This window comes from Contarinia nasturtii, unplaced genomic scaffold, assembly GCF_009176525.2.
Source record: "Contarinia nasturtii isolate CC-2019 unplaced genomic scaffold, AAFC_CNas_1.1 Cnas_scaffold_695, whole genome shotgun sequence".
NCBI classification, from domain to species: domain Eukaryota; kingdom Metazoa; phylum Arthropoda; class Insecta; order Diptera; family Cecidomyiidae; genus Contarinia; species Contarinia nasturtii.
The window spans coordinates 8,459,046-8,482,331 of record NW_022198046.1 but is presented as its reverse complement, the minus strand read 5'-3'; the positions used below and the strand labels follow the sequence as shown (position 1 = coordinate 8,482,331).

The 23,286-nt window shown below is 33.0% G+C and overlaps 4 protein-coding genes across 7 annotated transcripts; 1 reads left to right on the top strand and 3 right to left on the bottom strand.

Annotated features, from left to right (window-relative positions):
* Positions 1 to 3,759: 3,759 nt before the first annotated feature.
* LOC116340959 (cytochrome P450 4g15-like) lies at positions 3,760 to 6,384 on the bottom strand. Its single transcript, XM_031767740.1, has 5 exons — positions 5,955 to 6,384; positions 5,497 to 5,877; positions 4,894 to 5,333; positions 4,113 to 4,537; positions 3,760 to 4,043 (listed from the first exon to the last, which is right to left on the bottom strand). Exons 1-5 carry the CDS (start codon positions 6,169 to 6,171, stop codon positions 3,878 to 3,880), a joined length of 1,629 nt encoding a protein of 542 aa, XP_031623600.1. The 5' UTR covers positions 6,172 to 6,384; the 3' UTR covers positions 3,760 to 3,877.
* A 6,772-nt stretch (positions 6,385 to 13,156) lies between these two features.
* Positions 13,157 to 16,409, top strand: LOC116340958 (cytochrome P450 4g15-like). The gene is made up of 7 exons (XM_031767739.1): positions 13,157 to 13,790; positions 13,890 to 14,270; positions 14,349 to 14,407; positions 14,479 to 14,785; positions 14,884 to 14,984; positions 15,271 to 15,553; positions 15,622 to 16,409. Exons 1-7 carry the CDS (start codon positions 13,568 to 13,570, stop codon positions 15,942 to 15,944), a joined length of 1,677 nt encoding a protein of 558 aa, XP_031623599.1. The 5' UTR covers positions 13,157 to 13,567; the 3' UTR covers positions 15,945 to 16,409.
* Positions 16,410 to 16,920: 511 nt separating this feature from the next.
* LOC116340960 (monocarboxylate transporter 14-like) lies at positions 16,921 to 19,952 on the bottom strand. Of its 4 annotated transcripts, none has more exons than XM_031767742.1 (12): positions 19,801 to 19,952; positions 19,378 to 19,539; positions 19,270 to 19,313; positions 18,938 to 19,208; positions 18,523 to 18,846; positions 18,132 to 18,435; positions 18,004 to 18,071; positions 17,820 to 17,899; positions 17,586 to 17,730; positions 17,400 to 17,520; positions 17,284 to 17,321; positions 16,921 to 17,217 (listed from the first exon to the last, which is right to left on the bottom strand). In XM_031767742.1, exons 2-12 carry the CDS (start codon positions 19,430 to 19,432, stop codon positions 17,039 to 17,041), a joined length of 1,629 nt encoding a protein of 542 aa, XP_031623602.1. In that variant the 5' UTR covers positions 19,433 to 19,539; positions 19,801 to 19,952; the 3' UTR covers positions 16,921 to 17,038. The 4 variants fall into 4 exon arrangements, with proteins under 4 accessions (XP_031623602.1, XP_031623605.1, XP_031623601.1 ...); XM_031767745.1 differs by having other exon boundaries at positions 19,378 to 19,496; XM_031767741.1 differs by having other exon boundaries at positions 19,817 to 19,952.
* Positions 19,953 to 20,551: 599 nt separating this feature from the next.
* Positions 20,552 to 22,790, bottom strand: LOC116340961 (monocarboxylate transporter 7-like). The gene is made up of 9 exons (XM_031767746.1): positions 22,682 to 22,790; positions 22,571 to 22,614; positions 22,240 to 22,510; positions 21,897 to 22,178; positions 21,588 to 21,831; positions 21,365 to 21,512; positions 21,147 to 21,291; positions 20,955 to 21,075; positions 20,552 to 20,898 (listed from the first exon to the last, which is right to left on the bottom strand). The coding sequence occupies exons 1-9, from the start codon at positions 22,734 to 22,736 to the stop codon at positions 20,679 to 20,681; spliced, it is 1,530 nt and encodes a 509-aa protein (XP_031623606.1). The 5' UTR covers positions 22,737 to 22,790; the 3' UTR covers positions 20,552 to 20,678.
* Positions 22,791 to 23,286: the final 496 nt, after the last annotated feature.

Genomic DNA, 23,286 nt, shown 5'->3' with positions numbered 1-23,286 from the left:
GATTTTCCTTCGTGAGTGTTGAATTGGCACCGCCAGTGCTTAAAAAAACAAAAGCGTAAAACCAGAAAATGAAAATAAATAACTCTTTTAATGCACCTCATTTAATAATGTTGCTCGGTTTTGGGCCAATCTATGAAATTGACACTACAATTCATAAATTTACATGTAGCGCTGCGCTGGTCATTTATTTATTTTGGGTATCTATTTCACGGCTTCAAATCAAATGGACGAATAAAATATTATGCCTGACCAAAAATACCAGCTCAAACACGTTGTTTCTCATTAGCCAAACCGTTAGATTTATTAACTGATGAATCATTTTTCTTATGTCGTGTACCTACCTACATTTGGCGCTTAAAATTTCAATACCAAAAATAAAGGTCCTTAGGTTACTTAAACGATATGAAGCATTCCGAATTTTTTTTTATATTCTGAATCATGATATGATGTAATCTTCTTACTGATGACGGACGCTCTTTTGCGTCGTATGATTCAACAATACGGTGTGTATTGTCTTCGTTTAAACTAAGTATGTGTGTGTGTCTGTGAACGGTTCCTTTTACCAATTTTCTTCTATTCCTTTCTCAAGTTTGTGTTGATTCGTTCTTTGTTGTTGCTTAGAGCGCGTATTTGTAGGGCGCATGTTCGCATACATAATCAGTTTCGGTGAAAATTTGACCTCATCGTCCCAGGTCATCGATAAATCTTGATGTGTTCAGGCTATTTAGCTACTTATTGAAATTGCTGCAAGTCGTTTCTTTTGGATTTTTGCTACGGACTGTATATCACAAAGAGGACATAGTCATGCTCTGAATGTATGCATCATAATTACAAAACTCACAATTACCAAGGGTAACTAATGTTCGTTTTCGACCGATTTTCTCTATTCGCCAACAAACAATTTTATTGTAACTTTTTCGGTACCTACCTAAAACTAAATCAGCTCGTCTTCGATTTCGATTCGGATTTAATTGTGTGTCGCCTATCTTTTTTATAGCGATCCATGGTTTGGAGCAATGAAGGAAAAGAAAAAAAAAATAAACCAACAACGACGGCTTAATACGCATGATTCGGTGATATATGCGCCCGAAACCAGATTTTTTTAGCCATCATTCGAATCCCAAATAAGCAAACTCGTTGCCAGAACCTTAGGAGCATTTTATATATTTTCATAGCCTTACCTTCGAATGAAAAACGATCAGTAATAACAACAGCAAAAAAAAAAATATCATTTAATTTATTCAGGTACCCGTTTCGAAACGTCAACCAAAAAAGAACACATCCATTCCAGTTTCGTGCACATCATCATCTCATCAATTTTACTTCGAGTAATGTCAGTTAACAATTTTTCTCCAGTGAAAATGAAAAAAACGATCCCAAAGAGAAAAAAAAGCGAAAACCCTTAGATAATGCGTTCTGGCTCTTCAAGAAGATGATTCACCGATGATGATGACAATCTAAAAGCCTGTTTGAAATGGAAAATGTTATGTAAATTATTAATTGCATCATTTCTTCCGTTTGAAAGCCCGCTCAAGACGGTTTCTATTCATAATTCATATTCGCAATTTACTATTCATCCACTTTGTGCTCACTCAAACTACTTAAAAGTCGTATGTTAATGCGAATTGATTTTGCGCATTCCCAAAGTACCCAATAAATTTTAAAGAGTTCTTTAACATCAATCTGCCTTCAAGAGCATCGGTCGTTACTCTCTTTCTCTCATTCTCATGTGTCTCTAACCCATTCACTGAACCGATAATATGTTTTCTTCAGTTTTTTTTTAATTCGAAATCAGCACCATTCACACAGTACATTTACCTGCGCATCCAAAATCCATTCCTAAAACGTACATTTGACTTGATCCGAAAAATCAATCAGCTAAAAAAGTTGGTCGTGAATATTGTATGTGTGTGTTTTTTTTTAAAGAAGGTAAATTTTTGTTTGCTTTCTCGCTTTTATGTGTACCGAGCGAAATTGAAATGCATTTTGGTGGAAAATGAAAACCATTCGGTGTTTAAATTGATTTGATTTTAGACGACATAGTTCTAAACGAAAGCGCCAACCTTTAACCATATTCTTTTGCTCCCTGTTTGTCTGAACAAACATCCTTTTCTTTACAAAGAAAATTATTATTCAAAATCAAACATTTTTTTGTTTATTCCGTTGTTGTTGTTTCAATGCCTGCCCTCAAAATATTTCTGCTTTTGTTTTCGGTTTGTCACTTTTCTCTCTTTCTCTTTCGCTCAAACAAAATGTCATTGAACCATTTTTTTTCTATTGTTTATTATTTATACTTTTACATCTTGCCACATTAAATATGCCACCAATGGTTTGTAGAATGCAACCGCTTCAATGGAAGCCCAAATGAGTTGCTTGTGCCTTATGCCTTGAAAACAATTGATTTGCATAATTTTCTTTTTTTCACTTTTTTCGTTCTAGGTTTTTATTTAAAAAAAACATATTTCCGATCGCCCGACCGGCTTTTGTTCTCTTATTTCCCATCCCGCTTTCTTTCCCTCGCACAATCTCTGATTGCTCCTTACCATGACATGTGAATTTCTTGTAACGGACATAAAAAATAAACATTTATTTCGAAAAATTGTGCAAACAAGGTAGAAAATTGACAATTTTGAAATTGATCAAGATACTGAAGAGCGGTTGAAATCCATTTTCAAGTTGATGAATGTCATTAAGAGGCCATTACAAGTATTGTTCCAATGTAAACATAGGATTGTTATTCTATGTGTGAGAGAGTTGTCCATTTTCGAGTTGGTATTCCATAATGGACAAACAAACTCGATACATTTGGTTACATTGCTAAAATGAAAAAAATATTCTCATCGTTGGGAAATTTAACATTTCATTCTGGACACGAATACATCACGTGATCACGTCAATGAGAACCGATTTTGATATCAATTTGTTATTAATTCGTTTTTCCAGCACGTTTGTGTCGGGTAACAAGGGTGCATTTGACCAAAGACAGTGAATGCATACAAAGTTGGCAACGATCGACGATGATGTGAACAGACAGGCAAATAGACAGAAAGAGAGACAATTGCATGTGGTTTTTGGTGTTTCTGTTTTGTTTGATCAATTTTATTTTGGTGCGCAGTTTTTTCCCGTGCGGAATCATCATGTAATCAAATGAAGTGAAACATGACAATCGAGAGAGACAGAATGAAACAAAAAAATAGTCATTGCAGCACTTATGTTTCCTTCGATTTAAAAACACTGACTACTAAAACACAATTTTATTATTATCGTGTTTTTTTCTCTCCTTCTGTATGTGTCGATTGTGTTTCGCCTCGCTGACTACCCTAAAATGAAAGCACAACGTATCTAAAATTACCCTTTTGCAATCGACGTGGTTGAATGTGTGTGTGTGTGTGTGTGTGCGTTGTTATTTGAGCGGAAAGCCATCGACAGAAATGGATATATAATTTGCTATAGTTTTTTAAAATTCCGTTCTTGTTTCAGTGTATCAAAGTTTATATTCTTTCCATTTGTTACGAGTTCGGCATGCGCGTTTTTCTCTCTCTCTCTCTCTATTTTCTTTTCATACGCATTTAATGTCTTTCAATAATTATTGTTTATTACCTTTTCATACGCCGTTTTGCTACATCAGTAAACAGTATACGTACCTGAACAATAGATCGAAATGAGCCATAAACAAGGAACCAATAACAACCATCGTACACATAGCGAGAAAAGACTAGCGGTTTCTTTTATTCGAAGAATTTGTTCGGTTTTATATGGTTTATTGTTTCAATCAAAATCATTTTTATTTAATGCTAAATGCGAACCATACCACTATCTAAATCTAGTAATAATATTGTTGGTAAGCGAAAAATATAATGTAGGAAAAAGAATGTGCTCATCGCGGTTCGACGCGAATGCGAAAACCATCCGTTCTCTTCAGAATGATGTCAGCTTGTAGCTTAAAGTCGGCTTCCGTGCAACTCGAGTAGATTTTGAAACTGCGCAAAATTGTTGACAGTAGAATTTTGAGCTTGAGAATGGCATACTTTCGGCCAACACAACTGTGAAAAAAAAAAGTGTGAATGTTGTCTGAAAATCATTATTTAGAATAAAGTTGAATCGTAACTTACCTTCTTGGTCCAGCACTAAATGGAATAAATCCGTAGTAATTTCGATTTTGTGTTCGCTCTGGAAGGAAATTATCCGGATTGAATTTGTCTGGATTCTCGTAAATATCTTTTCGTCGATGAATTTTGAAAGTTCCAATCACAACGGTGGATCCAGCTGGAATCGTATAAGGTTTTGATGCTAATTTAACATTTTCTTTAACCTCACGAGCGATGACTGGCACTGGTGGATATAGTCGCAATGTTTCCATGATCACTCGCTCCAAATAATTCATTTGAAGCGTATCGGCAAATGTGGCCGAGCGTTTTGAATCACCAAAGATTTGCTTTTGTTCCTCATACACCTTTTGTTGAATATCTTGATGGCATGCCATTAAACAAAGAACGAAACTTGAGCCAGCCGCCGTCGTATCATGCCCTTCAAACATCTAAAATTAAAAGAAACATATTAGCTCGTATTTTGAAGCGCACAGAAAAAAAAAACTATTACTCATTTGCTGTGAGTAAGTTCAAATGAACAATCACAACAATATATATTGTAATAGAATGAAATAGACTGAAAAGGACATGAATAAAATGAATATTAAAGACTTAAGGTAGGCTTGGAATACAAAACATTGAAGCATAAAGCTAAAAACATTTAAAATTGTTAGAAAAAAAACCATGACCATGAAACGAAACTACTCATCAAGTGAGTGTAAATTGAAATGAACAATCATAATAATGTGAAATAGATCGAATAGACAATAACTAAACTACTAATAAAGGACAAAAAAGACTTCACTATGGTATCCACTTCTTCTTTAATTTCGATTTCTGATATATCTGCACCGCAATACGTTGATTCTAGCATTAAATCCAAAAATGCAAGACGATTTTTTTCACCGATCAATGGATCTTCTTCGGTATCATCACGAATGACTGTCGTTGAATCCGTTGTTTGATTCATCAAATCGCTGTAAGTTGTCTTTTGCATTTGGCCACTTTCGAATGATTTTTTCATTTGTGCGCTTTTGTTTTTTAAAACTTTTGTCGTTAGACTATGAATTGTGTTCACCAATGTATCATGCTGTTTTTTAATGCCCAACAAATTGAATATTATATCCGGCCGCAAATAAAATGTGCTGTGTCGTCGATGAATGATATCGCATAATTTCATGACAGCCATTGCATATTCATAACCCTCGTGATCATCATGCGTTTTTGGGTGACCCATTGCCGTTTCTATAACATAAATTGTTTTTTTTTTGTTTTCATTCAAAATAAATTGTTTATCATTTTATTTAACGAATTTAATACTTTGTTTCAATTTTTATGCAAATAGAGTAATTGATCGCAGCGAAAGAAATGCAAAGTCTTTAACATAAATAAATAAACATAACATTACCTAATAGAATATCGACGGTGACTTCGCTCATGTAATCATGTACATCAAATTCATGGCCACATTCTGATTGTAATCTCTCCACCAAACGCCAACTGTTCCGATTGAATGCACCGACAAAACTCTTTAGCACAAGTTGATGAAATGTGGGCGCAATCAATTTACGATGTGAACGCCATTTTTCACCACTGCTGATCAATAGACCATCTCCGAGCCATGGCTTGAAAAATCGATACTCACTCGATTTCGTCAAATGCACATTGCTGTTCAATATCAATTCTACGTCGCGTGGATCAGTTAAGAATACCACCACATTGTATCCAAGAAAACCTCGAGCTACATGACCGTAAATTTCACCGAGTCGCAAACATTCTTCCACGATTTCTATTGATTTTGATTTTTGTTAAATAAAAAAAATCACTTGTCACAAAAACACTTCAAATCAAAATTCGGCTACTTACCATTTGGTGATTTTCCTAAAGCCATTAAAGCATTTCCTAATATTGGAATGGGTTCGGGACCAGGTATTTGAATGCCAAGTTTAAACGATTCTTGAGATTTATAAAAAAGATGAATGGCCGTTATCACCAGTATTATAAACATGATGAGAATAAAAATGGACGAAAATCCGACGCCACTGGTCTGAGGGGTCATCACAGTTAAAATATTTTCAGCCATTATTTCAAACTGAAACACACAATTCTTCAATAAAAAAAATATTTATATATTCGATATATTATCTGCACTTCAAATTTCGTTCATCAAAATAACACCGAATTTAAAAGACAATTCACATGTTTGCACCGTTAATGAATGTTTTAAATTATTTCCTCTGTTAATGATATTGTCAACGGTAGCGATTTAAATCACAGCACCATACACGATACACTGAGTAGTGGCCAAGACGTTGCACCGTATTTTATACGATTCGCAAAGCATATGTATTGATTTTATTTATTTTTTCCATCGAAAAATATGATTTGCATTTTTTTCAGCTATTGTTTGTTTCACTCCATTTCAAAACATTGTGCTATTTATGGCGCGTGTTTAAAATATGTTCAGTATCATTGGGTGACGCAATTGCATTGATAAATAAAAAAACAACCAAATTATAATTTCCATTTTGTATGACTTTGTCGATGCAAGAGCACGACCGTCATTGGTGAAAAGGATTGAATTTTAACCCAAAATATATATATATACTGCAAACATCGAAATCAATAAAAAAAGTTTTGTCTATATTTTCATAGTTGATGTCACCGCTAATTCATAGTTGATGTCATTGAGTCCCAGTTCAATCGATGATAGCCGTCTGTGCATTGTTGGCCTTTTGTCGGTACAACAATACGTAAACGTGTATGTGTGTATGTGTGTATGTGTTTACTTTTATTCTTTCTTGTGCAATGTATTCGCAATCGAAGTCCTCACACGAAAAAAAAATATTATTTACAATGTATTCAAAAATTTCCAGTTTCTAACTTCTTTTTTTTAATTACACAAGAAATTACAAATGAACAATCATTAGAAAATACAGAAGAATAAATTTGTGTACTAAGTGTCGGGTCATAAGCATTTGTCTTCTTGCTTAGGTATATATTGCTACCAATTTATACAGGTAAATAATTTGCGTTAGAATATCATCGGTAACGTTAGCATATCAATATGTGTGAATGTGAACGATAAAGATTTCCGGGCCAGTCTTATCTGCCAACCCGACGAGAAGAAAAACATGATCAAAATATGATGAATAGCACAAGTGAAATTGGATACTATATTACACTCTTGAATTTTTCATTTTTGAATGCATGAAATCCGCATCTAATATTTCATTTCCGTTGTGAGAGTGAGAGCCAGTACCAAATCATTTTGAGTTGCATTCAAACTGGTAAAAAAGTCGAGCTATTGCTCAAATATGGACTAATAATAAGAAATGCGCTTCAAATTATCATAATTTTTCCTTTCGTTTTTTTCTTTACCATAAGAGGTGATATTAAACTGATCGAACTTTGGCATTTTGAGTAAATACGCAAGAAGACTTCGGAAAATAACCATAAAAATGGAATAATTGATTTTAATTTGGAGCAAATTATTTACGATTTATTGAGTTTACAACGACAAGCGTCGAAACACCCATAAAATGTATTGAATCGTCGGCGCCGAACGCAAAATGCACACATCTATAACCGAATGGCAAAATGTTTAATTAGCAATAGAATTGAAACGCGAACAAGAGAAGAAAACACACCAAAGTTCGAACAAACGTAATTACCGATGCGACTTTTTACAAAAATGAAAACACAGAAGAAAACAGAAAAGGCCGATGCACCAATAATAAATAACAATTAGTTGGATGTTTTTGTTTTTTACATTCTAACTTCAACGTAAACCCATTAATTAGTTTATTAATATGTTTCCGTGTGTATGTGTGTTTGGTTTTTTGTGCTACCGTGTGTGAAACGGTGCTCTTGGATCGTTGAATAAAAAGATAAATCGTTGCTCGGAAACTGAATGCTGCATCCAGTGTTACAGTTCTTGTTTAAAATTTCTAATTCCTTCATATTAAATTGGTGCAGCGGAGATTTTACTTCAATAAAAAAAATGAATGTACTTTTTGCGCTGGTGTGTTGGTGAGTTCATTTTTTCATAGTAGAATGTCATTGTTTGACGTATACATTTTTCGATGAAATTCGAGTTCAAGGCAATTCGGAAATGTTTTTTTTTTTTAAATGATTTTGGAATAAATAATGAATTGTGTTCAAGGTTCCTTTATTTTCCGAATGCATTACAAAATTTAATCTATTTGTTCCATTTTCAAAAATCGCATTTATGATCCATATTCAAAAAAGTGGCTGAAAATAAAATGAATGAAGAAGATTTCTTTGGTGCCTCATTCAAGAGGATGCAAAGAGGAGGTGGCTCATTCTCACTGTGTACGTGTGCATTTTGCATAAGAATACATATAATATTTGTAGACGCTTTTTTTGCTTCTTTCTCTTTTATTATCGTAGACGATATATTCCATGTATTCATTTTATTCAACTGAATTGAATTTTTTCGGTTCGGTATTATTCTTTTGTACTTTGTCCTTCACTTGAGACTTGCACTGTATACACATGAAACCAACGGAAGTAGGTTAGTTTAACCATTTTTGCTTACTTCATCATATATTCTTTTTATAGCTAATAGAGTGCTTTGGCCTGTTGTCTGTGCCTACTCTATCTCTCACACTCTGTTTCTTCAGCTGATTCAATTTCACGTCTTCTTTCGTTTTAATTTCAATTGAATAAAACTAAAGGTTCTTTAATAAAGAAATATTTTAACATATTTGGAGGCTCAAAGTGGAATTTACTTGATTTTTGTCGGGAAAAAAATGTTCTTTAGTTCAAAGGCGTCCTTTGCACGTGCGCAACCTATTCATTTGATGTATACTTATTCAAATGAAATGAATGATCTCAAGTGGTGCAAAAAACCAAGCAAGAAACCATGTCTTATTTCGCAGTAATCATATCCGCCTCGATGGCGAATGTCATTGACCGCCTTCAAAATTTGCACAACTAACAGTAGCTACAAAAGTCAATAATTTGGAATATTCGGCATTGCATTCATTTTCATTCTATTGATCTCTCGTCATGGGTGTTTGTTCCTTTAGTGACATATTCAGAGTTTTTTTTTTGTGTAGAATTTGAACATATGTTGAGTGTCTGGCTCCAAAGAATAGCCAGAATAATAAACTTGAACATAAAACATTTGTTTCTTTTATTGCAATACTTACAAACAAACCGAACGAATGATTCTTTGGCCATATTTTCTCTTTTGCCACACAAAAAATCAGAAAAAAATATTTTTAAAGGTATAGATTTCATAATATCCAGAAAATTTGTCATAGAGCAACTGAAAAAAGTGAAGAACGAAAGAAAAAAATGATTCATGATGGGCTCATCTCAACACTGTGCGAGTTGTGATATGTTGTGATCGGTATTCGTGACTCAATGTTAAACTTGTTGATTAATAAATATAATCCATATGGATTCATTAATCCATTTTGTGCTTGTCTTCGTGTTGGATAAGCCATTGAATGTTGTCTGCTCACATGAATTTTCGTTGCGTGTGACAAAAATGAACCGAATCTTATGCAATCGTAAACTGCTCTCTGTATGTGTGTGTAGAAAGATAACTATTAGAACGGTTGGGCACACAATGTGGAATAAAGTGTGTCATCAATGATATAGCCCACATGTGTGCGCGAGCACAACCATCAAAATCTCTACATATATCGAACACTTTTCGATGATGAAATGCACTTAACACACATCTAAATATAATTTTGAAGCAAGCACTTGAATCTCAATTCAACATCGCTGGATGGATAAGCAACACGTGTTCCCTATGTAATTTTCTGAAATAAAAAGCATTTCAATGCCAGAATAAAATCGTACGTACATATGTGTGTTTATTCTGCAATCGTGGAAAATTTCGAGCAATAACAGGATGAATGAGAGAAGTGAAACGAGAAAACAAATCCATTGGAATCAACTCCGAAAGCCATGTCGCATACGGTTCGAATTACATTACCATTCACAATGAATACGCTCGTAAAAGAATGAAAGCAACCCTCAAATGCATCCATATTCGTCGTATGCATTTTAAAAGGTTCGATCCGTTCCTTTTTATAATTCACATATTGTCACAATGATTTTACGTGTTCAAGAAAAAAAATCGCTAGCAAACACGGTGAAATCAAGAGAATCATTGACTTTTTCAGAGAGAAAAATAAAAAACAATAATCATAGGAAAAAATGGATTTATGATTGAACGTATGGTGCCTGAAAACAAATTATTAAAAAAATGCCGTTGCATTCGGTAACAGAAATCGCATACGGTTCGGGTTCGGTTCAGTTCAATAGTTTAACAAATGGTAAAATAACAGTTCAGCCAAAACTGATCACCATGAAATTTCTATCCGAAAAATCAATAGCATCGATATCTGCATTGTTCTTCCCCCTCTGCATTGCGTTGCGTTGCGAAAGTGCAAATGCATTTTTTTTTATCAATTCACATCGCATTTTTCACTTTTATTGTGTTTGTTTAAGAGCTTACTGTAATGTCTGTCAGCTCAAATGGAACAACAAATACTGTTATTTTTTTTATGTCCTATTGCTTTCTCTTCGCTTTCGGAATTCAACAAATGTATATCGATAAGTTTTGTGCAGAGAAGAGAAAAAAAATTCTTTCTTTTTAAGTAATGTTACATTTTCAATTTGCCACGAAATGAACTTTAGAAATATATTATTATCGGCATACGGATTGTTGCATAACTGTTCAAACATATGTCTTCCTCAAATTGATCTCTCTCCTTGAACCGAACATTTTCACGGTTAATGCATCTCGATCGACAGACCGAGAAAACATTAAACCACAACGTCTCATTGCATATTTGAATACACACACTGCAACTGACTGCAACAAAAAAATATTGTACACTTTTTAAAGACCATAATACGTTACATAAAATTTTGGATTTAGAAAATCGCTACCGCGGCCAAAATTATGAGGACCCCCAAAATAAGGGGTCAATTTAAAAAAAAAATCCAGGTACAATTCGAAACAAAATGTTGTACACTTACATACAAATTTTGAAAAAAAAAAAAAAAAAAATATGTAGCAAAATTATGAGTACACAGCCCAAAAAATGCATATTTTTATTTCGACGCGAAGGACGATGTAAATGTAAAAAAATTCTTTTTATGAATATATAAAATCACCGGAATGTTTGAATGTATACAATGGGAAGAAGATTCTTATTTGAAAGTTTCTTTTAAAAAATGTGTTTTCTTTTTTCAAGTTTGTCTATATAATAAAAAGATGATCTCTCCCAAATAAATGCATATATCCGCATGCATTTCGTTGCTGTTCATATTTTAGAGCAATATGTCTAAAACTGGTATAATACACAAAAGCATTGCAAAGTCTGAGCTTCCAAATTGTAAACGGTATAATGGTTTTTAAACAAAACCTAACAAATGTTGCCCCGCAATGCTTTTGTGTTTACTGAAAAACACGTTGACTATGAAGTTGGATTTGTCAATAAATAATGTATTTGTCTTTTACAGAACTGAAGTCGCTATGAAGTAACAAAAAAGGTCATTATTCGATGTAGATTACTAGGTTGTAATGCAATTGAACGAATAACGTTAATTCAATTGTTGAATCATGACAATTTCCATTTAATTCAATAAAATCTAATATTCGTCAATTTCGTAAGACTATTGTCATTCCGATTAGAAAAACTTGCGCAATTCGATTTGTATGTTATTAAAAACTGTATCGAAATGTGTTTAGTAAGACTGTCCCACTTTTAATGCAAAAATTTGCTTCACTTGAATGCACCAAGTTAAAAACAAAATTTCCAAAATTTGTGGTTTTGTAGTTAGCCTGCGGCCTCTGCATGATTTCAAAGTATGATGTTACTTCGTATAGGCAAATTCATATTCATAGGCAAATATTTAAATCGACACCACATTCAAAATGTCAATAGTCACAAAATGTAAACAACTTTTTCAACGTTAAGTATTATATGATTTATGAAGTTTTATGTATATAAAAAGATTCTTAGTTATGAAATCGTAGTCGACATGCACGTCATGTATTTTATGGCATCAATTACCAGCGACTCATAATCGATTTGAGCATGTTTTTCTGAAAGTTTCTAAAAAATCCTTTCCGTAAATTTTTTCGACCAATTTTGGCAAATAATTTGACTATGTTCGCGTGAAAGTTTTTCATATGGGAAATAAAATAAACAATTGTTAAATTTTCAATCAAATATTTTACAAGAAGAAAGATAAAACAAATAAAACTTTGATAAAAATAGAAGCATCATAAGCCAATGTCAATAGGCACGAAAATGATATTTGAATGATTTGGATACTTACACGGTTGATATGGAAATTTTCATAGGCACCAATAGTGCCGCACTATGAAATTAGTGCATGAATGAATATTCCACGGCGGAGCTAAATTTTTATATCATAAATAAAGACTATAACGACAAAGACGTGTATTTTTAAATATAGACGAGTTTGACTACACTGCCATTCCATGGGTATTTATGTTTCTGCGAATACAAAATAAATAACTATTTGTTGATCAAAAATTGAAGTACTATAACGTTTGAACTCATTAGTATTGGGTTTATAACGGTGCCATTAAGGTATTAAACTCGTTGTTCTAAATCAGAGGATTTTTTCCATAAATGTAAGATTCCAGTATAAACGTGAAGCCACACGTATGTTATATTTTAAAATAGTACAAACGGCCTGTATGGATAATTAATTAGAAATTATAATCCAGGTTATTGAACCAGTTGAACAAGTTAATCGTATCCAATTGTAGATATAACTCATCAATTTGAATAGTTTTTGGTAATTTAATTGACCACAACAGAAATTCAGCACAAACCAATAGTTGTTATGCGACTTTTGGCGAAGCAAAAATAAATTTTTCCGTGGAAAAAAAACCCACTGAAATTATTCTTGCAGTGATAAGTGCATATTCGAATCGAACCAAAAATATGAAGAACGCATATTGAGAATACATTTGGCCATTGTGTTTGTCACGTAGGCTACGTCGTTGTTTATTTATGCGAAGTGCTGATCGACATTTGATTAATTTGAATTACGGCAGTCACTGTGAATATACTCAACCGTCTTGATAATAAAATCCACACACAGTTAATTTGTTAAGTGCACACTGTGCAGAGTCCGAATTGTAAATTTATCGGTAAATCACATTGAACGGTAGTTTGAATCCTGAACTTATTTTGCATATGAAATGAGTAATTAATGAAAATGCAAATGTAATTTGAAAGCAAAAGAACTTCGAAGCATAGTAATTATTCAATTTGATTTTCATTGTTGTTCGGTATAAAAGAGGCTTACAAAATATTTTTCCGATTAATTTGTTTTAAAGTGTTGAATCAATCACTCAACAATAGTGGATTAGTTTTTAAGTGTAACCAGTTAAACGTTGTGTTCGTGATAAATTGTGTGTGATAAACCGTGTTTGAATTTAACAAATGGGTTTGGATGTTGAACATCTCGCAGGCGATACCATTCGCTCTGCTGGAGGTTATACGTTTCCATTGATTTTGCCATTGATTTTTGTAACAATCAGTTTGGCATTATTGCATGTATATCTTCAAAGTCGACGAATAGCAAAAATTGGCAATAAAATTCCCGGCCCACCTACATTGCCAATCATCGGAAATGCGCATTACGTTTGGAATAAAACACACAACGGTAACGAAAATTAAAAAAATTTAATCCAACAATTATGTGAAATTCATTGTGTGCGATTTCGTTTCATTCTCTTTTTTTTCGTTTCATTTTGAATAAAAGAAATTCTCGAATTGGCTCTTGAATTGAGCAAAGTTTATACGAATCTTGCACGTATTTGGATTGGACCAAAATTGGTCGTTTTCTTAACCAATCCAAAGGACGTTGAAATCATTCTCGGCAGTCATGTACATCTTGACAAATCAGATGAATATCGCTTCTTCCAACCATGGTTGGGAAATGGTTTGCTAATTAGCAGCGGTGAGCATTGGCGCTCACACAGAAAACTCATTGCACCAGCTTTCCATCAAAATGTTTTGAAATCATTCATTCCAACATTCAACAGTAACAGCTTGAATGTGGTTAAACGTCTTGAAAAAGAAATGGGCAAAGTTTTTGACATTCACGATTACATGAGCGAGACCACGGTTGATATTTTGTTGGGTAAGCACTTTTATTTTAAACTGAAATGAATAGTTTTTGACCAATGACTCAAACTGGAATTTTTGTTGAATAATTTAGAAACCGCAATGGGACACAAACGTATTGGAAAAGACGATGATGGTTTCAAATATGCCATGGTAACTAAAAAACGCTATTGAAAATAATTTGTGAAAATGACTAAATTTCGAAATAATTTCCAAAAACACAGGCTGTCATGAAAATGTGTGATATTTTACATGCTCGTCACGTAAAAGTTTATTTGCGTTTCGATGCAATTTTCAATTTGACAAAAATCAAGGAAAAGCAAGAAGAACTATTGAACACAATCCACGGTTTGACGAAACGTGTTATCAAAGAAAAGAAACGACTTTTCGAAAAGAATTATAAAGAAGGAAACGTTCCAACTCCATCGCTTTCCGAAATCATTGCTAACGATTATGTTGTTCCATCGAAACCAACTAAAAAAACCGAAGGATTGCGTGATGATTTGGATGACATCGACGAAAATGATGTCGGTAAGTATCGAATATTATTTGGCAGGAAGCAGAGAATTCAAAAAAGTTTAAAGCGAAAGAAAAACCACTGACAAAATGTTCATATTTTTCGTCCCAAGGTGAAAAACGTCGTCTAGCCTTCTTGGATTTGATGATTGAATCAGCGAAGAACGGCGCAAATCTAAGTGACGAAGACATTAAACAGGAGGTGGACACGATTGTGAGTCTTTTTTATCTTTATTTAGTAGTTTTGTTATTGCCTATTCGGTTCATTTCACATTATTGTAATTGTTCATTTGAATTTATGCTCAGTTGATGAGTTGTTTTATTTCATGGTATTGCTTTTTTTCTAACAATTTGAAATGTTGTTAGCATCGACTCAACTTTGTATTCCAAGCCTTTTTTTGGTCTTTTTAACATAAGAATAATCAACATCTTCATTTGATTTATGTCTAAAAAGTGAAAAGTAATGTTTTTAATTGAAAATTATTTCCTTCTAATTTTAGATGTTTGAAGGACACGACACCACAGCGGCCGGTTCAAGTTTCGTTTTGTGCTTGTTGGGCATTCATCAAAACATTCAAGATCGCGTATACAAGGAAATTTATCAAATCTTTGGTGATTCAGATCGCGAAGCAACCTTCAATGATACAATGGAAATGAAATATTTGGAACGCGTCATTATGGAATCATTGCGTTTATATCCACCAGTGCCAATGATTGCCCGTAAAGTGAATCAAGATATTCAATTGGCTTCAGAAGATTATATTGTACCGGCTGGTACCACAGGTGAGTATCGACAAATTTGGATTGAATATGAATAGAAATGAAAATTACATAACATTTATTTTTTGCAGTCGTTGTTGGAACCTATAAAATCCATCGTCGCCCAGACATTTACGCCAATCCGGACCGTTTCGATCCCGACAATTTCTTGCCGGAACGCACACAAAACCGTCATTACTACAGTTTCATTCCATTTAGTGCCGGTCCACGAAGTTGTGTCGGTCGTAAATATGCCATGTTGAAATTGAAAGTGTTGCTTTCGACCATTTTGCGTAATTACCGAATTAAATCATCGTTGACCCAAGACGATTTCAAACTTCAAGCCGACATCATTTTGAAACGTACTGACGGTTTCCGAATTGAAATTGAACCACGGAAACGTGTTGTCGTTTAGAATTTTTTTTTAATTAATCGATTAGTCAAAATATATATCAAATTCAAGCGTTTTAGCATATAAGTGATGGAGAAAGTTTACTAGCATTTTAGAAAAAAAAAGAATCCTTCAAGTAGGCTAAGTATAGTTATCGCCGGAATATTTATAAATATTCGAAATCTTTAAGTTCTCGTAGTTATAAGATTTTGTTTATAGCATTTAAATTAATTGTGACCAACAATCACGTTTGTGTCATTCTACGTAGAATGTGCAATGGCGCTGGTTGTAAATGGACGGTTTAAATGTCTCAGCATGCTCTATATATAATTTATTCGCTCGAATGGAAAACCGAAAATATTCCATAGCCTTTAGTTTTAATATTCAAAGCAACGTCGCACAAAGTGACAGGGAAAAATTACAAAAAAATGAACGAATATACAATTAGCAATTGAATTAAATCATTCAATTCAAAACTGAACAGAAAAACGATTTTTTATTTATTTACATATTTTACAACAGTGTTTTATTTTACTTTGGTCTAATTAATAGATGAAAACGCAATTTATTATTTCGCAGTACTTGAGCAAATAGGCAAATGAATTGACGACATTACTGACCTCAGTGTAAAGCAGTTGGAATAATTGAATGCCAATTAATAGGTAATTATTTTAATTGCCATCCATAAAAAACTAATCCATTTAAATCTTTCGAAACGTGTTCGAAGCATGGCTGACTTTATAAATTTCGGGCTGATTTTAATTCAATGTAAACTTAACAATAAAGTTTAAAGAAATCGTATCCGATAACCATTCGCATTGAATAAGACTCAATAAACATGAATTGCAAATATGCATTGACATTTACCTCATTTATCACTAAAAAAATGGTCTTTTACATTGAATACAAATAAATATCAAGGAAAGTAGATCAAACGAACTTTGTAAACTTTTTTAACTACACCAGAAATAATGAATATTCAAAATTTCTATATCCTATCTTCATTCAAGGTGGCAACTATTCATTGATTTTCAAAGCAAAAATTGTACAAATTAAATTACTAGAATTTTATTTACAGGATTTAAAAACAAATCATTAAATTGTATCAATATATCTGTTCAACTCGTGCTGGTATTTCTTTTTTTGCGTGAATGCATCCTCATCCAGATCGCTTCAATCAGCCATGGAAATACACACAAACACAATATGAAACTTAATGAATTGAAGCAAACAATATAACTTTTGGTAAAATCACGAATCCATCCGATGAAGGGTCCGATCAAAAAGGCGAAATTTCCTTTAAACGAATTGTTATCGAACATTATTACGTTGGATTAAATACACATTACAGAAAAAATATTACCTTGAAAAAACATAAATAAAGAATAACCAGCTGGGAATCTACAAATTAAAGATTACAATAATAATATATTTAAAAAAAACTTGCAAAATCAGAAGAAAACAAACATTAATACTAACCGTTCTGGTGCCAAGTGATCAGCAAAAACAAGAGATATGGGTACATGAAGCCACGTGCGAAAGAATCCCAAGACAGCCACAATTACCACCATTCCACTGACACTGGTTATATTCAGAAAAACTTAAATGTGGAAAAAATCTTCTCATTATGACTTGAACGGTGCCCTGAATTATTTGCAAAATTACCGAATCGAGTTAAAACTACAGCTATTGATCCGGCCCAAAAAATATTACGCGCCTTTACTTCAACAAATAAACTAATGATGGCAAGACATACTCTCGAAGCCAAATCAGCAGCAGAACCGCATGAGACAATCATAGCAACATCGGGCTGTTGAAAAATTTAAAATATCAAAATAAATGGAAAAATGGTTTCTTGCTGAAATAACAGATGGCGCAAAGTTGAATTCGAAAACTTGCCTGTGAAAAATGCAATTCAAAGAGGTACATCGGAAGCAGCGCGAAGAACGTATTATCAGAATACAATCCAAAAGAGATACCTTATAATCGATAGCGAAGAGAAGAAAAAAAAGAAACATAAATTGAAAAAACATCAATTGTGAAATGTGAACACACTGAAACTACACAAAGTGTACAACATTACCTAGTACAATATTCACATAGACTAAGTCTTTCAGAAGTGTCAGATCAAGGAAATCGATTACTTTACGCCTAGAAAGAATGAAAATTGAACAGGTTTCTGTTGTTTGTAAAGTTTTTCACTTTGCTTACATTTTTCCTTTTTTTGTACGATTTAAAAACTTCACACCATCAAAATCACCGATGCTCATCACACTTGACATACGTCTCCGAATTGGTTTGAATCCATCAAGTTTCTGTGTTGGATCTAATGATTTGCTACGTTCACATTTCATGTAAATTGAATTATTCGATGTTCCACGATTTGGCAGACTGATTTTTTTTACTCTGGCACTATTCACATCGCACGGTAATTTAGTTTGTTCATATTCATATTCCCCATCTTCTGATATGACATTGACTTTCACATCAAGTTTATTGTCATACGAAATCACGACTGAAAATATGATAAAAATATATCATAAAATGTTGATTGTAAACAACAAATTCCATCGTTTGAGTTAAAAAGATTAAAATAATTTACAAGGATCTTTGTCGTCATCATCGTCATCGTCATCGTCATCTTCATCATTTGGATGATCAACGGGAACTTTCGTCTCTTTATAATGCCATTCGATGGGTTGCATGACCAACATCCCCAAAATTGTATGCGCGTTAATGGCAGCAATAACGACCAATGTTCCACGAAAACCGTATTTATTCAGAAGGAATTGCGTGGCCATTGGATACAACATGATTATAATCCCTTTAAAGGTTTGAGCTATCCCCATCATGAATACACGTTTTTTCACAAAATATTGATTAAAAACACTGTAACCAACCGGTGCCATGAAGCCAATTCCCGATCCTTATATTAGAAGAGATAAATAGAGCCCAAATAGACAACGCTTTATCATTCATTTTTTATAAAGAAGCTGTTTTTTAGCTGTATTTCTTACCTTGCAAAACACCAAATGAAACAATCAATTGTTCAACAGAATAAACAAATATCGTCATTAAACTGCCAAAAAAATAAACAAATGCACCGAAGAGTCCAATGGATCGCATTGAAAACTTTTTGAATAAAGTGCTTGAAAATAAACATGCAAAACTCATCGAGCTAAAGAATGCACCGTGCACAATTGTAACGGCGCTAGTGCCGACATTTAATTGCGCAAAAAAGTCATTGAACATCAATCCGAATGATAAAAGAGAGCCCATGTATAATGCCTGAAATCATATATCTATAGGTTTTATTCATTGCAAGTAATTTAATTGTGTTTCTGCTTACAAAAAATATCGATAAACCAATTCCTACAAAGTAACCCCAGCCACCTATAAGAAAGTAATAGTAAAATATTAAAAATAAATAATAACCAGAATCATTGGGGATTTTCACCTTCCGGGGCCACTTTTTTAGTACGGAATTTTCCATTTGTAATAGTTTCGTCCATTTTCAATTTCACGTTTCGATAACTTCAACCACAAGACCACTACTAACGGGACCTATACAGACAGCTACTGGAAGTTTCATATGGCATTTTATGTACTAATATTTTATCTATTTCAATGAATTTTAATCTAATTAGATAAAATTTTGCTAAGATAAAGTCGAAGAGAATGATTGCCAAATATTTATTTACTTTTGCTACCAGACAATAATGCTGAATAATAATTGTTATGAATTAGCTTTTTTTCAATGGAATTATAAAGATAAATTGAAATGATGAGTGTTTTTGTATTTGATGGAAGGTGTAACTTTTCTTCATTTATTTAACGACTCTTATCTATTTATCTTTATTTAGATTATATTTACACACACATATGGTTTTTTATACTTTTTATGTATTTGACTCAGACTTGGTTCACCAAAATTCAGATATTCTTCTTCATTGATGAATTTCAGCATTGAGCACTTTTTTGATCAAACACAGTTGTGAGTCAATTTTTTTTTCTTGGAGCTTGGATTTTGGTACTCCACTCGATAATTTACTTTGCTGCAATAATACTTCGACTTCTGTTCGTACTAATGCGACAAATCAATTCATTCAATGATTCAATTGGAAAATAATGTATCGATATGTTGTCAACCTTAAAGTTATAGTGACCTGGTATTCGGCGAAGGCTATGAACCTGTTTCGATATAAATAAAATGTTGATTTTGATACTAACTAATAGCTATTTTAGTATGTGCACTGTGCAGACAACTTTTTGAATTATTACAGCTTGCAATACGTAAATAATAATTAATCAAAATCAGTCTAGACTAGAAGTTTTATTCTTTTAACGAAATTTTCATCTTTATATTCTATTATTGTGAATACTCGCAGATATTCAAATAAATTGATGACATGAATCGTTGCGGCGAAAGAGTAGCTCTTATTTTTCTCCAAATAATACTGCAACATAAATTTTTTTATGAATAGTTGTATTACAACAAATAAACCGTGTGAAAAAAACTTCATGTTGCAGTATTATTTGGAGAAAAATAAGAGCTACTGTTTCGCCGCAACGATTCACATGTTTGTGTGTTTTCAGAATTGTCATATACAAATTAAAGACGATTTGACCTTTTAAGAGTTGTATATATCTTATCTATTTATATTTATGGTAATGATATGCATATTTTTATTTATTTTGCACCTACATTGTCAAAATAGATTAAAATAATCAAGTAAATAAATCAACATAAAAATTCTTTTATGGTTGTTGTTCAACTCTTTTTGTTTTTTGAGCGAAAAATCGGAACCATATCATTTCTCCTATCCACGACACTGTACACAAACCAAAAATCAACGTAAGTGTATTAAAACATATGGGATACGATTTGGTTGTATCACGGATCCATCCCGTTAAGGGTGACAGGAGAAAAGCAAGATTTCCTTCAATAAAAAGGAATAAGCCCAGACCAGCTGCAAATCTACAAAAAAAATTTTTCACTTGATGACAATATCCAAATTGTAGTTGTATATTTACTTCTCTGATTCTAATAGTTCGGCGATAATTAATGGAGGTGTTACAAAAAACCAAGCGCGCAAAAACCCAATTACCACCACTACGATGCCAATTCCGTAAAAATCAAAGACATACATTAAACCTGGAACAAAATAGTTAGAATGATATTCTCATTTTGAAATAACTCAAAACCAATTCACATTTTAAACGCACCAATTCTCACGAAAACTATGACTATTGCTGCAGTTAAAAAGATATAGCGTGCCCTCAATTCAATCCAGTAGCTGACAATAGCCAGAAAAATACGAGAACATAAATCGGCACCAGATCCAAATGAGAGAATTTTTGCCGCGTCATTCTTTACAAAATAGAAAGATTTATTAAATTGGAATTTTTGGTCGTAACATACAAATTTTATCATAAAACGTCACCTTTGAAAATCCTAATTCAAATAAATACATCGGCAACAATGCAAACAGTGTATTGTCTACATACCATGACATCGTGATAGCGATAACAACATTGAGATAAATGAAATCATTCAACAGGTTCAAATCAAGTAATTTAACGATTTTTTGCCTTTAAAAAAATGTTTTCGAAAATTATATTCATGATGACTACTCATAAAACGAAACTCAGTCGCAGCATTCATACCAAATTCCTTTTTTGGCCAACTTTTCCTCCAAAACAAACACACCCCTCACATCGCCCAGACTCATGATACTTGAAACGCGCTTTTGAATTGAATTGAAATCGTTCAGATCCTGCGGTAATACATATGATATACTTCGTTCAGATTTTATTGGCATCATTTCATTGTCATCTTCTTCGTTTATTTTATCTAATTCTGTTTTCGAAACTACATCAATTTCGACGTCTTTCTTGTCTGAATTGATAACTACAAATACAAATGACAAAATATAATGTAAAAACAATCAATCTCAAAAATATTCATAAATTTACAAGATTCTGATGCTTCAATTGGAACTTGAGTGCGCCTGTAGTGCCATTCAACAGGTTGCATAAGATACAATGCAATAATTACATGTCCTTGCATTAAAGCGAGTACAGCTAGTGTGCCACGAAAGCCGTATTTTTCCATTAAATATTGTACGAGAATTGGTTGAACCGTTACCAGGGCGCCCTTAACAATTTGCGTCACACTCATGACAAAGATGCGCTTTTTCACAAAGTATTGATTGAAGGTTCCATATACAACAGGAATCATCAATCCCATGCCTGAGCCTAAATTATTTTTATTTATTAGTCAATTTTTGTGCAGATCTGGTTTAGATGTTGTCACTACCTTGTAAAATCCCAATTGAAATAATTAAATGCGTAACAGAAGTTGCAAATATTACACTTATACTGCCCGCAACGTAAACGACCGCTCCAAATAATCCAACCGGTCGCAATGTAAATTTTTTTATTAAAGCTCCCACCAATAGACCCATGAAGCTCGAACAAAGTTTAAAAACCCCAAGAATTAGAGTTACAGAAGATGTGCCAGCACCCACACTTATCAAAAAATCATTAAAAAGCAATCCAAACGTTGCAAAGAGACCCAAATAAAAAGCCTACGAAATATAAATGAAAGGAATTTCGTACGTTTTCTATAAATTGGTTTTAAAATTTACAGCTGTTACAGCCAATCCGAGCGCAACCAAATAGCCAAAACCACCTTTATTAAAATCGGAAATTTAAATGAATTAAAAAAATGATATAAATTTTTAAAAAGACTCTTTCACCTTCCGGAGCAATCTTTTCAGTGCGAAATGGTCCGATTTTAGTTTTTTCAATCATTTTTGTGTTCAGCCAACTTCAATTGCGAGAAATGTTATTGTGCTACAAGTGATGTGACAAATGAGAATTTTAAATTTTTTGTGGTGAAGTAAAGGCTCAGTCTTATGTTTAATCTATTATATGCACAGATAAAATGCATTTTTTTTTGATAAATTTAGATAATTCTCGTGTTACTTTTTATGATTTATTATTTGGCTCGCACGGACGTAAGAGGTATGAATAAACACCTTATGTCCCATTACTAATGAAACATTATATCATTTTTTATTTACAAAATAAAATGTAGTTTACTCAACCACATAGATGCAGACAATATATTTAGCTACCGTCATCTGGATATTTCAGCTCATCTGGATGCCGTCAGCAGATGATGCGAAGTGAAAACAATAGAAGTGATTGTTATAGTAATAACAAGCTTATATACCTATAACAATCACTTCTATTGTTTTCACTTCGTATCATGTGCTGACGATATCCAGATGAGCTGTAATATCCAGATGACAACAGCTAAATATATTGTCTGCATAGATGACATCTTATGCATATTATT

What these genes read in the sequence shown, in the direction of transcription:
- LOC116340959 (XM_031767740.1), bottom strand. Translation starts at nt 6,171, where the DNA reads ATGGCTGAAAATATTTTAACTGTGATGACCCCTCAGACCAGTGGCGTC. An exon ending in CACCGTCGATATTCTATTAG is followed by an intron (nt 5,334 to 5,496) that starts GTAATGTTATGT and finishes TTTATGTTATAG; the next exon opens with AAACGGCAATGGGTCACCCA. An exon ending in AAGAAGAAGTGGATACCATA is followed by an intron (nt 4,538 to 4,893) that starts GTGAAGTCTTTT and finishes TTTTAATTTTAG; the next exon opens with ATGTTTGAAGGGCATGATAC.
- LOC116340958 (XM_031767739.1), top strand. Translation starts at nt 13,568, where the DNA reads ATGGGTTTGGATGTTGAACATCTCGCAGGCGATACCATTCGCTCTGCT. An exon ending in CACGGTTGATATTTTGTTGG is followed by an intron (nt 14,271 to 14,348) that starts GTAAGCACTTTT and finishes TGAATAATTTAG; the next exon opens with AAACCGCAATGGGACACAAA. An exon ending in ATGGTTTCAAATATGCCATG is followed by an intron (nt 14,408 to 14,478) that starts GTAACTAAAAAA and finishes CCAAAAACACAG; the next exon opens with GCTGTCATGAAAATGTGTGA.
- LOC116340961 (XM_031767746.1), bottom strand. Translation starts at nt 22,736, where the DNA reads ATGATTGAAAAAACTAAAATCGGACCATTTCGCACTGAAAAGATTGCT. An exon ending in TTGAATTAGGATTTTCAAAG is followed by an intron (nt 21,292 to 21,364) that starts GTGACGTTTTAT and finishes TATTTTGTAAAG; the next exon opens with AATGACGCGGCAAAAATTCT. An exon ending in CATAGTTTTCGTGAGAATTG is followed by an intron (nt 21,076 to 21,146) that starts GTGCGTTTAAAA and finishes ATTTTGTTCCAG; the next exon opens with GTTTAATGTATGTCTTTGAT.
- LOC116340960 (XM_031767742.1), bottom strand. Translation starts at nt 19,432, where the DNA reads ATGGACGAAACTATTACAAATGGAAAATTCCGTACTAAAAAAGTGGCC. An exon ending in CGTACAAAAAAAGGAAAAAT is followed by an intron (nt 18,072 to 18,131) that starts GTAAGCAAAGTG and finishes CATTCTTTCTAG; the next exon opens with GCGTAAAGTAATCGATTTCC. An exon ending in TTGAATTGCATTTTTCACAG is followed by an intron (nt 17,731 to 17,819) that starts GCAAGTTTTCGA and finishes ATTTTTCAACAG; the next exon opens with CCCGATGTTGCTATGATTGT.